A 15,284-nucleotide genomic window follows, 5' to 3' on the forward strand; every position below is an offset into this window, starting at 1 on the left:
CAGGAGAGGGATAAACAAAGTCTGCTCTTGTTCTGTTTCACTGTTGTTGATGGCTGGTGGAGCCTACACTGGGTATCATAGCTATGGTATCATAACAATGGTTATGGGAAATCATGGTAGTGGATTATTGCACTAAGTGATGTTAAGAGGAGGGGACTGAGCACAGTTTGCAGCCTGTGAGGCAGGACATGAACCAGCGGAGGGCAAATCCTGAGATGCCAACTCAATGAGTATGGAGAAGAGGATTTGGTGGTTAACCATGTCAATAACAGTTGACAGATCTAAAAAAAATAAAGCTGATGACTGTCCAGCAGCTCTAGCAGAATGCAGAGATTCTACTATCATGAAAGTTACTTCACAGTGCCAGTCAGGTTAAGTGATGTTTAGGTTCATCAAGTGTGGCAGTAATCATACGTGGTTGTGCCTGGTAAAATCGAAGCCAATTGCTGAATGAATTTGGCCATCTGATAGATTGGTAGATCAGGGGGCAAAGTGGGTCTGGACAGCATTTTTCCATCACTAAATGAAATCATTTAAAAACTGGTATTGGAGCCACATCCAGGGCTTACCATCAGTTATAGTTTCAACTGATGTTTTTCCTGTCAATGAGACATTAGCTGTGAAAGTGGTTGTTTACTACTAATGCATTATGTGTTGTTACTGTAGATATATAATCAAAATTCTACAGCTACTGCTGCTAGATTTCACTGTGATATTACAAGAGCTCAGTTCCATAATATACTGATTTATACAGAGAACAGGCCTCATCAGTTATTGGCCTTAGTGAGTTCATGTCAAGACACAGAGTTTGAACCCAAACTGAGAGTACACAGACACAGCAGGGACCAGTGAAGTTTAAAGATTTTATTAACAGATTTAGTATAACCAAATCAATGATTGAAACACTAAACACTAACTATTCTAAATAAACAGAAAGCCAGGATTTAAACTAAGATAAGAGGAAAAAAACTAACAAACTCACTAACATGCTGGGCGGGGGGGCAGACAGGCTTCTGGAGCTTGGTGGTCCAGAGGTGCTCACCGCTGGGGTAGGTGAGCGTCGGAGAGCAGCAGTGGCAGTCCGGGAAATGGCCAGGCCGATCCTCAAGAGTCAGAAGCGGGGGATGGATCTGAGGTTGGGCAGCAAAGACAGGGCTGAGGCAGGCAGGACCAGAATAACCTCTTCCAGAGGTGAGTGGCAGAGTGTTTACAGGTGGGCAGGACAGAGCAGCACGACCAGCGGAAAAGCAGAAGCTGAAGAAACTATCTGGCAGGGTGTTGAGTGTGGAACTGGCTTTTATGGAGAAGGAGATACGACAAGTGTGCTGCCCTGCAGCTGGCCAGAGTTCTACTGATGAGCTGAAGACTAAAGTTGCAGTCACTGTGGAGAGCGGCCAGCGGAGTGAGAGAGAGACAGGACAGCAGAGTGGAGGGAGACGGAAGAATGGGGAAAGGCAGAAATAAAGAGGGAGAGCAACAAAGGAGGGAGAGAGGAAGGAAAGAGGAGGTCACAGGAGGTCTGGTGATGCAGGGACCGGGGAGGGGGCTGTGACACTTCAGTGAATGAGAGCAAATACAAATGACAAAATTCCTTAAAATAAAACCTTTATTATATAAAAATGCTTTTGATACAAAAAATGTCACAAATGTAAATTACACAAAGCATTCTTAGCTGAGACATCAAATACAGGTTTTAAGAGGTTTGCTGACACAGTGGTTTGAGGCAGGACATGTAGCCCTTAGCATAAATGTGTTGTGCTGCTCAGCAAGTACCCACTGACACATTGCATTGATGATATTTAAGCTACTGCAGCTAAAAAAAACAAACATCTCAGGCCAGTCACCAGGCCTGATGGCTTAATTGCATCTGACGGGAGATAAAGTAATCACTTTATTTACTTTAACCTCAGTAGGGTTACTGCAAGTTCCTAAATTCTCCACCTTCAAAAGTGGTGGTTTTATTTATCTCTCAGGGTTCTACACTCTCCTTTTACTTATTTGACAAAGAAGAACCTTTTCCAGGTACAATGGCCACTATTTACTGTTTTGGAAAATGCACGCTCTGGAATTCATGGCTACTTTTGCCTTGGTGCCAGATGTCAAACATGTTTTTGTCTGACCTTGTCTTTGAGCTTTGCCAGCACTGTACAATTAAGATGACACATCTATATATTATTTAATTATCATCTATATTGTTATTTGCAATATTGTGCAGAGAAAAATTTAAGCCATTGTGTCATTGTCTGATCATAACCATCATAAGTCAGTGCCCTAGGTCAGATTTTTGTATGATATAAACCAAACCAGGGCATTGAGTTGGTATTGAAAAACAAAGGAGCAGAGGGTAGGGTGTCAATAAAATCATCAGGTTATAGCGGCTGTTAATCATGCACTGAAAAACAAACAAAAATCTCACTTCTATCATTGTTCAGAAGTCCACAAAATGTGACAAAGGTCGAAGTCAGGGAAAATGTATAAATAATGTGAGGCAAACTTTTGGCTTTGGTTTTGCAGTGTCTCTGCAGGCTGTTGTATGTGAGGAAGCATTCAAAGTTCACAGCAGGGTTCACTTGTGAGGGCCACAGCACTGGGGGTAAATGACTGTCCAAAACCCCCTTTTCATGCCCACTTGATGCAGTGATGGCTGTTGAGTTCATTGTCATGATGTATACATCATTTGTATGTAAACATACAAAAGAACAATGACTTTGAAGAGAGATCAGGCAAGATTAAGCTGAAGCATACAAGGATGTTCAATAAATTCTGTAACAGCCCTAAATATACATCTCAGCCTTCTATTTCCAAAAAGACTCCTTCAAACCAAACCAAACATAGCAACACACACACACACACACACACACACACACACACACACACACACACACACACACACACACACACACACACACACACACACACACACACACAAATACAAATAACAAGAGTTGCTGAGAATAATTTGTTATTAACTGTAAATAGCTTCATGATGTACTGCATGTACAAGAGTGGTAATTTTGGCCTTATTCTGTAATTATAAATCAAAGTGTGATAATAGTATGTACACAATAGCAGCAAACATACTTTTGGTAAACAGGACAATAACAGTGAAGAGAAGGTGATGGAAGAAGTTCAAATTCACAACGAAACGCATTCACTTCTCACAACTCAATAATTGACTTCATTATGTACACGTTCATTGTACATGTACATGTTCATTATGTAGTTTTACATGTTGATGTTCATTTGGTATGTCAACGTCAGGTGGTCATTTCATAGGAAAAGAAAGGAACTGTCGCCAGAATTGTCTTCATCTTTTCATTGACTGGAAACAGGTGTACCTCTTCAAAAGGATCTGTGCTCAGCTGTAAAGAATTCCCAATTTGAAATGTGGACGGACACAATTTAAAAACAATATACATCAGCCTTCACATTTTGATCTTGGACCTATTCCATCCATCAACTCAGTTATTCTTAATTTTAAACATTCATTCCGTCATCAAATTTGTCTAATATCTTCCATCCAGCAAGCATGTACACAGCTGTCCACTAATTTATCATTATTATATTCCCTCCACATTTACACAGCCACTCATCCGACTGTCCATTTGTTTATTTCTAAAGCAGTGGGTCAAATCAGATTGGTCAGCATTAATAAAAAATATGAAAAATTATTCCACAGATTTTTTTTCTCCACATTATTTTTAACAATATACAGTCTTGTCACTGTCTGTCAATTAGGAGGCTGCAAGGATGGAGGAGATAAATGCTGTAAAACTGGGGGGGGGTCTCAATGCATTGGATTTGTGGTTTTCACACAAGATCAGGGTAAGTGATTTCCATGCACACAGTAAAGAGTTTAGGGAGCTGCATGACTAATTTATTTTGTTTGGACAAATGGAAATTTCATAATCAAGAAGTGGCCCAGCAAATGAGGTGCTCATTTGAGGGAATAAAAATTTATTAGGGAACTGCTGGCTAAATGTATACAGTATTTTTTGTATCCTGTGGCAAGGAAGGGGAGGCTTTGAACCTTCAACCTGCCACAAGTGAGTGAATGTCTGAGCAGGACACTTGGAAGACATACACAGAACTGATAAGATGATGGTCACCCTGACAGTTCCAAGATGACTGGACTGGAATGATAAAATGACCATTGTGGGACACATGGACCTTCAGCAAGGCACTTGAGCCTAACCAGCTGATATAAAGCAGCATATATAAGTTGCTCAGGGCTGGAAGTTGCACACAAGTTCTTTTCCTAGTGAAGTGGACCAGACTGGATTAGTCCTTGTACTAAGTTGATTTCGTCCCTTCGACCCTCCAACAGCACCCATGCTGTTGGAGGGTCATGAGGAGTCCGTACAGGGAGAAGGAGGAGGGGGGCACAGATGAAAGTAGGAGCGCTCAGTGGAGGGAGACGGGGGACAGCTCTCCTCAGCTGACATGTACTGGGAGCGAGGGGTAGGTGGTGGAGGATATGGGTCAGAGTCTGAGTTAAGGTCCATGTAGTACTTGTTGTGTTTGCCGTGGTTGGAGGCCTTCCAGCGGCCTGCTGATGATGCCAGTCCAGCCAGTGGGTGGTGAGGGGTGTAGTCACTGTCGCAGATGTCAGTGCTGCAGGGCGTTGTAGGTGGGGCGGTGCCACGGACTGGGTGGTAGGGTCTGATTGAAAGGAGAAACAGATTAAGCTGACATCAGAATTCAGATGTACTTACTATACATATAATCATTTTTAAAACTATGTCCCATGATTCCAAATTGATATGCTGTGGAATCAAAACTTACATTTTGGAATGAATGCCCACGAAAAAGAAACTCATGTTTTTCTGGGTATAAAAGTCTTTAATTCAATCACATGCCTCTTATCAACTTATAACTCTTCACAATAAGCTTTAAAAAGCTAAAAATATCAACAGCAACACCAGTGGAAACAAGGATAGAAGCTGGAGTCAACGAAAACAATGCAGGAAATATAACTATATGATCATTTGCTACATGTGGTCACTGACTAAAAGGTCCCATATGGTGAAAATCCACGATCCAATTATTGTGTTTTGTGCTTGTTATAAATGTGCAGGTGCAGCACAACTCCTGGTACAGGCTCTCATAATATTACACATCGACTACTGCAACTCCTTATTGGTAGGCCTCCCCTCATGTATGGTCAAACCTCTGCAGATGATCCAGGATGCAGCAGCACGTCTGGTTTTCAACCAGCCAAAGACAGCACGTTCAGATGGCTCCACTGACTTCTAGTTGCTGCCAGCATAAAATTCTGACACTTGCATTCAAAACTATAATGAAAAAGGCTGCCTCTATCATTCAGGTCTACACTCCCTCCCGTTTGCTAGGCTTGGCAAGCAAAAGGCTAAAGGTGCCTGATACAACCGTCACAAGAAGATTGGTCGATAGCTAGACTCTTCTCTTCTGTGGTTCCCAAGTGGTGGAATGAGGTACCAAACTGTTCGATCTGCAGAGTGCCTCTTAGTTTTTAAGAAAAGACTAAAACCCTAACCCACTGACACCTTTGCACTTGACAGACTGAAAAAAAAAAAAAAATAAAAATAAAAAATAAAATCCTATTACATCTGCAGTGCCTGTAGGCACCACGGTCCGACAATCACACTTGAACTTGTTTTAGGGCACTTATCCAGGTTGTTTTTTTCCTGATCAGATCCTTGCTTGTGTTGTATCTACTCTCAGATGTACGTTGTTTTGAACAAAAGCGTCTGTTAAATTCAGTTTTGTTAAATTCATCAGACTCCATGGTGAAAAAAATATTCTATGCAGACCTATATGATCTGGTGGTGGATGGACTGTTGGAGGAATAGAAGATCTCTGTGTTGTAAAGAGAGCGATCAGTGGCTGGGGATGGAGGAGGGTTCAGGATCTACAAACAGAAAAGATCTGTGTTATTTGACTGACAATGAAACAACGAACACCATGCATACAAACAATATCTGTGTGTGTGTGTGTGTGTGTGTGTGTGTGTGTGTGTGTGTGTGTGTGTGTGTGTGTGTGTGTGTGTGTGTGTGTGTGTGTGTGTGTAGACCTGAGGATAGAAGACTCCCTTAGTAGATGATGAGCTGCTAGATGAAGCTCCAGTCACATGGTTCCTATCATACAGAGGAGCTCCACTGCTGCTGCTGCCCATCAGGCTGACTGAACTCATCATGGACTTCCCACAGGAAATACCTGCAGACAGTCATTACCATTCTACTAAGACTAAGTACATGACCAATGTCAACATGGCACTATTGCTTCTGTGTGTCTGAGTTTACCTTGGAAGGTGGCATGTTGTGAGCTGCTGGGAGTGATGAAGTTGAGGGGCACATGAGGTGTCCCACTGATGTACTCATGAGGGAAAGTCCCACTAGGCCCTTTGTAACGTCGACACACTACACGCTGGCAGACAAAATAAGCTCCTCCTATTACGAAGACGAGCAGGATGATAGCAATGACTGGACCGATGGTGCTGGGCCCAGTGTTAGGAATACCAATGGAGGGCGGTGATACATTTTCTGCACGCAGGGAAGATAAAGAAAAGAAGGATGCAGAGTCAGTGATAAATTTACTAAAAGTAAAAGGACCTCACCAGACAAAATATGTGTGCTTATACTGTGAAAATATTTAAATGTATTTACCACAGGCAAGCTCATCTGATCCATCGGGACAGTCAGAATAATTGTCACACTGTTGTTTTTTAGTGATACACTGGTTGTCACCACAGCGGAATTGGTTAGGAGGGCAAATGGCTGGAGGAGAAGATGAAACATGAAAAAAAAAAAAAAAACATTCTTGTCAGTTTCTTACTAATGACAAGATTTTGTGCAGCAGCATGGTAAAAGAATAAATTCTACATAAATCTGTGATGAATTAATTCATTTTAATGAATTCATAAACCTCTGGTACTTATGTTAATAGCTCATATGTCAAGGTTTTTCCTGCATAAGAGGAATTTTTAGGTACCCTCAAAGAGGTTTTAGTCCGCACCAAAATTATAGCAATTGGGAATAAAAGATATATATTTTGTTGTTAATTGGGGGTTTGTTTTCTTAAGCATGACAGACTTTGTTGTTCAGAAGCACCAGTAAAATGCAGAGATATCTGTAAAACAACGTGACCAACTCTTTTCTTATACTTACTTTAATACTTTAGAAAGAATATGTATCTATCTATCTATCTATCTATCTATCTATCTATCTATCTATCTATCTATCTATATATATATATATATATATATATATATATATATATATATATATATATATATATATATATATATTAGTGGTGGGACGCAATTAAAAAATTTAATCTAATTACAGGCTTTGCAATTAATTAATTGCAATTTATTGCAGTTTTGTCAAATAGCAATATTTGACACAATAAATGAAGTTTTTCAATTCAAATAAAATTGTGACTGACAGTTGAAGCAATGAATAGACATATACGTGTTTATAATTTAAAATTTATTTAAAAAAAGGAAAATGGGACATACAGAAAAAAGTGATTTTGATGACAAAGCTTGAATTTAGTTGTTTTTTCTACTGTAGGCACATAAAATCAGCATAAGTAGTTCAAGGAGCTTCAGAAAGTTGAAAATCCAGAGATTCATTCTGTTTTCATCTTTTCTGGGTCTGATAAATGGTGTAATTTTGATGGTTCTTTTTATAGGAATATCAATTTTTATTTATGTATTTTTTTCATAAACAAAAAGTTTATAATTAAGTTATTAAAAGAGATATTTTTGTTGTTTAGGTTAGTCCTCCTCCAAGGAGGCAGAGCCTCGACGGAGTAAAAACTTCCATCCATCCATTATCTATACACCGCTTAATCCTAGATAGGGTCACGGGGGGGGCTGGAGCCTATCCCAGCTGACTCGGGCGAAGGCAGGGGACACCCTAGACAGGTCGCCAGTCTGTCGCAGGGCCACATACAAAGACAAACAAGCACTCTCACATTCACACCTACGGGCAATTTAGAATAATCAATTAACCTCAGCATATTTTTGGACTGTGGGAGGAAGCCGGAGTACCCGGAGAGAACCCACGCATGCACAGGGAAGAACATGCAAACTCCATGCAGAAAGATCCCGGGAAAGCCGGGACGCGAACCAGGGACCTTCTTGTTGCAAGGCGAAAGTGCTAACCACTATGCAGCCCCGGAGTAAAAACTTAAACCAAAAAAATGTTTCATTTCCATTTACCGTATTGGCCCGAATATAAGACGGCCCTGATTATAAGACGACCCCCTCTTTTTCAAGACTCAAGTTTGAAAAAAGACTTTTTGAAGACCAAATTAATTTTTATACAGAAAATAATTACAGTACATCTGAAACAAATGATTATAACAATATATTTGAGAGAAAAAGCATGTTATTTTGCCTCATTCAAATCTTAATATCTGAACATTTAAATATGTAAACTAAAGTGCAATCACATTCGTAAATGAATGGCTTCTGGTTTTTGAAATGTAAATAAACCAATCTATTGTGATAAAACAAAAAAATTGCAATAACTGCATTAACCATCAAAGTGAAGTCTAACTGTAACTGTAGTCTTGAAACAAATCTGAATAAGGAAAAACATTGCAATAAAATAATGCAAACTGGTTAAACTTGAGAGTAGCTGAGATCTGTCATGACAGAACATTACTCCTCACAAACATCCTCTGCCTCGCTGTGATCAGTGTCACTGTCCTCACTCCCATCCTCTGGCTCCGCTGGTTCCTCCCATAGCACGTCATCCTCACTGCCGTCCAGGGCATTTGATATACAACATTTTTTAAACCCGTGGATGATGCTCTTTGGGGAAACTGCATCCCATGCGTGGAGGATCCACTCACAGAGCAAACGTACCGAAGGCTTCTGAATCTTTCCTGTCGGTGTGAGTGCGTGATCACCAGACAGGAGCCACTCTGTGTATTTCTTTCGCAGATTGTCTTTGAATGATTTGTTGACCACAACATCCAACACCTGCAGCTGACTTGTCATTCCCCCCGGAATGATCACTAAGTCGCCGTTCATCGCCTTCACTTGTTTTTTGACTGGATCAGACAAGTGTCCACGAAATGCATCCAAAATCAGCATGTTCCTCTTTTTTCTGAGTCCCCCACACCGTCTGCCCCACACAACCTTGAGCCAGTCCACTACAAGCTCGGTCTCCATCCAGCCCTTTTCCTGGGCACGTACAATAATGCCAGCTGGCATCGCCTCCTTAGGTTCTGTCTTACGTTTTAAAACCACATACGGAGGGAGTTTGGTTCCGTCTGCGAGGCAGGCTAACATGACGGTAACGCGGCTCTTCTCATTTCCAGTGGATTTTATAATAACTGATTTCTCACCTTTCTTGTGTACAGTGACAGGTGTTGGCATGTCAAAAAACACAGGTGTCTGATCAGCATTGCCAATCTGATCCAGTGGGTAAGAGTGCTTTTTCCTTAAGTTGATTACATAGCGCTGAAAAGACAACAGCTTCTCTCCAAAGTCAGAGGGCAGGCGCTGGGCTAGACTTGTTCTGCGTCGCAGCGTTAGTCCGTTACGCCGCATCATTCTTTTACACCAGCCGAGGCTTGCTTTGAAGTCAGCGGTGGGTATGTTTAGCTCTTTGGCTATTTCCACGGCCTTGAGCTGAATGACAGCTCTGCTGATGGGCATCCCGTCCTTTCGTTTCTCATCCACGTACGCGCACACCCTCCTGTCAAGTTCTTGGAAGCGGCCGCTCTGAGGACCACAGAAAGCTTTTCTCTGACTGTGAGCATTTTTTAGGTGATCTTTTTGAGCTCTCCATCTCCGTACATTACACTCTGTGACACCAAATTTCACAGCCGCTTTGGAATTGTTTGAAGACTCTGCCTAATGAGGCATTTATAACCATCATCTTGAAGTTTACATCATAACTTCTCCTCAGCTGCCGGTTAACCAGGCCGATCTTTGACCCACTTTTCTCCAGATTGTCGCTACGTTTCTCCATTTTCTGTTATCTCTTCTATTATTTTCTTCTCTTTTCTTTCTTACCGCTATTTTTTATTTTTCTTCTTCGTGCTACCGCTATTTTTATTTTTATTCTTCGTGACAGGGGTTCGCTTTGGCCTGGGGAGTCAAGTTCAGCATTCGCTTCAATGATATCTGGCGCCATCTAGCGTCATGAATGGGTATAATGTCTAGACCCCGAATATAAGACGACCCCCACTTTTTCAGTCTTATTTCAATGCAAAAAAAACACCATCTTATATTCGGGCCAATACGGTATCTGCATTTTTCATCTGTCTGCTACATTCACAGATTACTGCAAATCTAAGTGCAATTATAGCGATTTTATTCAACATTTTAAGACTTTCTGTAAACTCAAGCACTGTCAGGAAAAGTGGTCTATTATAGGATGCTACACCGTTAGCCGTTAGCATGACTTGTAGCTAACCTTAGCTCTGGTGCTAACATCAACATGTTTTACATTGAGGTGATGCCGTCGGCTTGAAGTGACACAGTGATCAGAAAACGCTTTCTTGTACAATTTGCACACAACCAGGCTTTTATCCAAGCTGCCATCGGTAAAGATTGTTAAAAGAAAACCTTCTGCCCAACAAACTCAGTCTCTTCTTCCTTCACTGTTCACCAGTGCCTGACTTCACTCAGTGCTTCCTGTGATTCTTCTTCATAGCTACAGACAGACTTTAGGTTCATTACTGCCACCTACTGGGCTGGAGTGTTCATCAGCTTTACGCCAGAAATGAGGGAACTGAGGAGGGTGCAATTAATTGTGTTTTTATTTTTAACGCGTTATTTTTGCTATAATTAATTAATTAATCGAAATTCACGCGTTAAAGTCCCAGCCCTAATATATATACACTACATTGCCAAAAGTATTCGCTCACCCATCCAAATAATCAGAATCAGGTGTTCCAATCACTTCTATGGCCACAGGTGTATAAAATCAAGCACCTAGGCATGCAGACTGCTTTTACAAACATTTGTGAAAGAATGGGTCGCTCTCAGGATCTCAGTGAATTCCAGCGTGGAACTGTGATAGGATGCCACCTGTGCAACAAATCTAGTCATGACATTTCCTCGCTCCTAAATATTCCACAGTCAACTGTCAGCTGTATTATAAGAAAGTGGAAGTGTGTGGGAATGACAGCAACTCAGACATGAAGTGGTAGGCCACGTAAACTGATGGAGTGGGGTCAGCGGATGCTGAGGCGCATAGTGCGAAGAGGTCACCAACTTTCTGCAGAGTCAATCGCTACAGACCTTCAAACTTCATGTAGCCTTCAGATTAGCTCAAGAACAGTGCGCAGAGAGCTTCATGGAATGGGTTTCCATGGCCGAGTAGCTGCATCCAAGTCATACATCACCAAGTGCAATGCAAAGCGTCGGATGCAGTGGTGTAAAGCACGCCACCACTGCACTCTAGACCAGTGGAGACGTGTTCTCTGGAGTGACGAATCATGCTTCTCCATCTGGCAATCTGATGGACGTGTCTGGGTTTGGCGGTTGCCAGGAGAACGATACTTGTCGGACAGCATTGTGCCAAGTGTAAAGTTTGGTGGAGGGGGGATTATGGTGTGGGGTTGTTTTTCATGGGTTGGGCTTGGCCCCTTAGTTCCAGTGAAAGAACTCTGAATGCTTCAGCATACCAAGACATTTTGGACAATTCCATGCTCCCAACTTTGTGGGAACAGTTTGGAGCTGACCCCTTCCTCTTCCAACATGACTGTGCACCAGTGCACAAAGCAAGGTCCATAAAGACATGGATGACAGAGTCTGGTGTGGATGAACTTGACTGGCCTGCACAGAGTCCTGACCTCAACCCAATAGAACACCTTTGGGATGAATTAGAGTGAAGACTGAGAGCCAGGCCTTCTCGTCCAACATCAGTGTGTGACCTCACAAATGCGCTTCTGGAAGATTGGTCAAAAATTCCCATAAACACACTCCTAAACCTTGTGGACAGCCTTCCCAGAAGAGTTGAAGCTGTTATAGCTGCAAAGGGTGGACCGACGTCATATTGAACCCTATGGATTAGGAATGGGATGTCACTTAGGTTCATATGCGAGTCAAAGCAGGTGAGCGAATACTTTTGGCAATATAGTGTATGTGTATGTATATATATGTCTATGTGTGTATATATATATGTACGTATATATATGTATATATATGTATGCATATATATGTATATATATATCTATATGTATGTATGTATATATATGTATGTATATATGTATGTGTATATATATATGCATGTGTATATATATATATATGTATGTATGTATATATGTATGTGTATATATATGCATGTGTATATATATGTGTGTGTGTGTGTGTGTGTGTGTGTGTGTGTGTGTGTGTGTGTGTGTGTGTGTGTGTGTGTGTGTGTGTGTTATAATTATGTCATTGAAACCAAAATGACAGGCCTGGTTTAAACAGTTCGACTGCGTGTTTAGTCTTTCTTTGCTTTTAATGTGATTGATCCAAATATATAAGTTTAAAGCAACTAAAAGCCCTCACACACTCATAAACACCCATAAACACACTCCTAAACCTTGTGGACAGCCTTCCCAGAAGAGTTGAAGCTGTTATAGCTGCAAAGGGTGGACCGACGTCATATTGAACCCCATGGATTAGGAATGGGATGTCACTTACATTCATTTGTTTTATATATATATATTAAAAAAAAAAAAAAAAAAAAAAAAAAAAATATATATATATATATATATATATATATATATATATATATATATATATATATATATATATATATAAAAAACAAAAGATCAAAGGTAAACACACTTGTGATCATTGACACACAAGTTAAAAAATCTAGAATTACCGAAACAAGACTGAGTACACCTGTAATTTGTAATCAGCCTAACTGTATGAACGTGGTTATAAATGGCCTGTGAACACTAGAACTTTCTCAGATTTGGACCTATGAGTTATGCCTATTTGTATGTACATTGGCATCATGGCTCTATGTCGACAAGAATTATCAGAGGAACAAAATATCTGATTGTAAGACAAAGATGGAAAAGTACACAGAAAGATCACTGACCAGCTAAAAATCAGTGGAAATACAGTGGTATAAAAAAGTTTTTGGAAATTTGTGAAATATTGCATTAAGAATCACTCTTAGGTCTTCAAGTGCAATTTATTTTAGTATAGTTAGAGCCAAAATACTAGACAAATGCCAAAAAAAGCCATTAAAATCTTAAAATTAATTTGTTCCATAAAAATACACAATAAATTTTATTTTGAGTATTGGGTCATTTTGGTACCAGTGATCCACTAATGAAGGTCATGCTTTTTATCAAAAAGCACAATTTTTGTTGTTGTACTTCGTATGTATATAAAGCAAGCACATTTGAAAGTTCTTCAGAGAAAAAAATGGCTAAAACAAGGAACCTAATGCAGGAAACATGTCTGAAGACAGATTCCTGGCCAGGAAGGGTATAGCTGTCGCCAGATAGCCAGGAAGTGCAGATGCAGTCCTTCAGCAGTTGGATACACTCCACAGAAATACAGACAACCCAACAGCTTGGAAGACAAACCAAGATCTGGGCGTCCATTGGTTTCTTGAGCAAAAGATCATGATGCGGTCGCATCATGATCTGCATGTGCAGGGAAAACTGCCGGATGGCATCACAGGAGCTTCAGCAGCAATGGTCAAATCAAACTGGTTTCCAGTGTTCCACCCGCACTGTATGTGGCCGACTTTTAGATCATGGCTTAAGGTTTTACAAGGCTGTCAAGAAGCCCCTGATCAATGAGAGATGAGAGGTTAGCCCGATGTAGTTGGGTCTAAGCACACACGAACTGGACAGTCAGGAATTGGAAGAAGATTCTGTGGTCAGATGAGTCCAGTTTTCAGTTTTATCTTCGTCCTGCTAATGTGAGGGTACACAGAAGGCCAGGTGAAAAATTATCTCCAGAATGTAGAGTACCTACTGTCAAGCATGGTGGAGACAGTATCAAGATTTGGGGACGCATGAGTGCTGCTGGTGTTGGTCATCTCACTGTCTGTGATGGCACATTGAACTCTGCCAAGTATTGTGCCATTCTCAAAACCCAGATGCTCCCATCTGCATGTGCACTGTTCTGTCGAGGTCAAAATGTGATGTTTCAACAGATAATGTCCCTTGCCACACATCCAGGCCAGTAGAATTTGGCTGCAGGAGCACAGTATTCAGGTCTTAGAGTGTCCAGCTCAATCACCGGACACGAGTCCCATTGAAAATCTGTGATGGATTATCAAAAGGTCTGTTTTAAAATGTAAACCAAAGAATGTAGAAGAATTAAACACAGTAATTCAAGAAGAATGGGTCAAGATTATTCCTCAACGGTGTGAAAGGCTCGTGGGGAGCATGCAGCCAGGATTAGAGCTCTACTGCATACTCATGGCAGGACTACTAAATATTAATTTGATGATGTGATGCTTTACTTATTTTTTGTTCAGTTTTCAACACATTCAATGTTATTTGTTGACTTTGATACCGACAATGTGGAGAACCTACATATTGAAACTGTCAAGAATTTGGTTTTGTTAGTTTTTCTTGTAAACAATAAACAAAAAAAATCATTTGTATTTGATTGTGTCTGTCTAATGCACACCTTCCACACCTTCTGAAATGATAATATCTGAGATTGTGTAAAATTTTAAGGGTGTTTGAAAACTTTTTTTCACCATTGTACAGTTGAAGTAGTAATCAGAATGAGCCATAGTATCACTAATCAGAGACACAAAGTTTTTCATTCTCAACAAATGCCACAAATAGTGCTATCTCAAAAAAATAGTTTTTGTGACAGCGTAGATGGTGTGAAGTATAGTTAGTCATGAATAACTCACAGCCTCTTCAGGTGGGCTGGAACACCAAACACCTGTAGATTCCAAAAATCTCTGAAACTGTCATCACTTTCATCACCTTACATCTTTAAGCAGAAGCTGCAGCAAGCCCTAGCTGACCACTGCACATGCTGAATGTTTTCATTGAATTGCTAGCATTAATTTAGGGTGTTTTAAATCTCTGTTTAAACATTTGTGTAATTTTTTTGATTTTTTTGTATATGTATTGCTTATTTGTAATCTTTCTTCCCGCTGGGGCCTCTTGCCAGGTCATCATTGTAAATGAGAAATTGTTCTCGACTGATCTTACCTGGTAAAATAAAGAATAAATTTTTTTAAAAAAAGATTCTGGCAACTGCTCCTCAAATCCAGATCGTCCATCTTTGCCACTCTAAATCAATTCACAGCCTCAAGTACCATAATTCTGTGATAAATAACTTGTAATGA

The 15,284-nt window shown here is 40.5% G+C and overlaps 1 protein-coding gene across 1 annotated transcript in view; it reads right to left on the bottom strand.

The window, feature by feature from the left end:
• Positions 1-1,588: 1,588 nt before the first annotated feature.
• The window catches only part of lrp5 (low density lipoprotein receptor-related protein 5), a 140,421-nt gene continuing 126,725 nt past the window's right edge, over positions 1,589-15,284 (bottom strand). Inside the window, exons 25-29 of the mRNA XM_023267413.3 lie at positions 6,645-6,755; positions 6,282-6,521; positions 6,053-6,195; positions 5,793-5,890; positions 1,589-4,662 (exon numbers count right to left, since the gene is read on the bottom strand). Of these exons, the coding sequence (XP_023123181.1) occupies positions 4,347-4,662; positions 5,793-5,890; positions 6,053-6,195; positions 6,282-6,521; positions 6,645-6,755 (908 nt within the window). The 3' untranslated portion in view covers positions 1,589-4,346. The remainder of the gene's footprint in view (positions 4,663-5,792; positions 5,891-6,052; positions 6,196-6,281; positions 6,522-6,644; positions 6,756-15,284) is intronic.

This window comes from Amphiprion ocellaris, chromosome 3 (genome assembly GCF_022539595.1).
Source record: "Amphiprion ocellaris isolate individual 3 ecotype Okinawa chromosome 3, ASM2253959v1, whole genome shotgun sequence".
Lineage (NCBI taxonomy): Eukaryota > Metazoa > Chordata > Actinopteri > Pomacentridae > Amphiprion > Amphiprion ocellaris.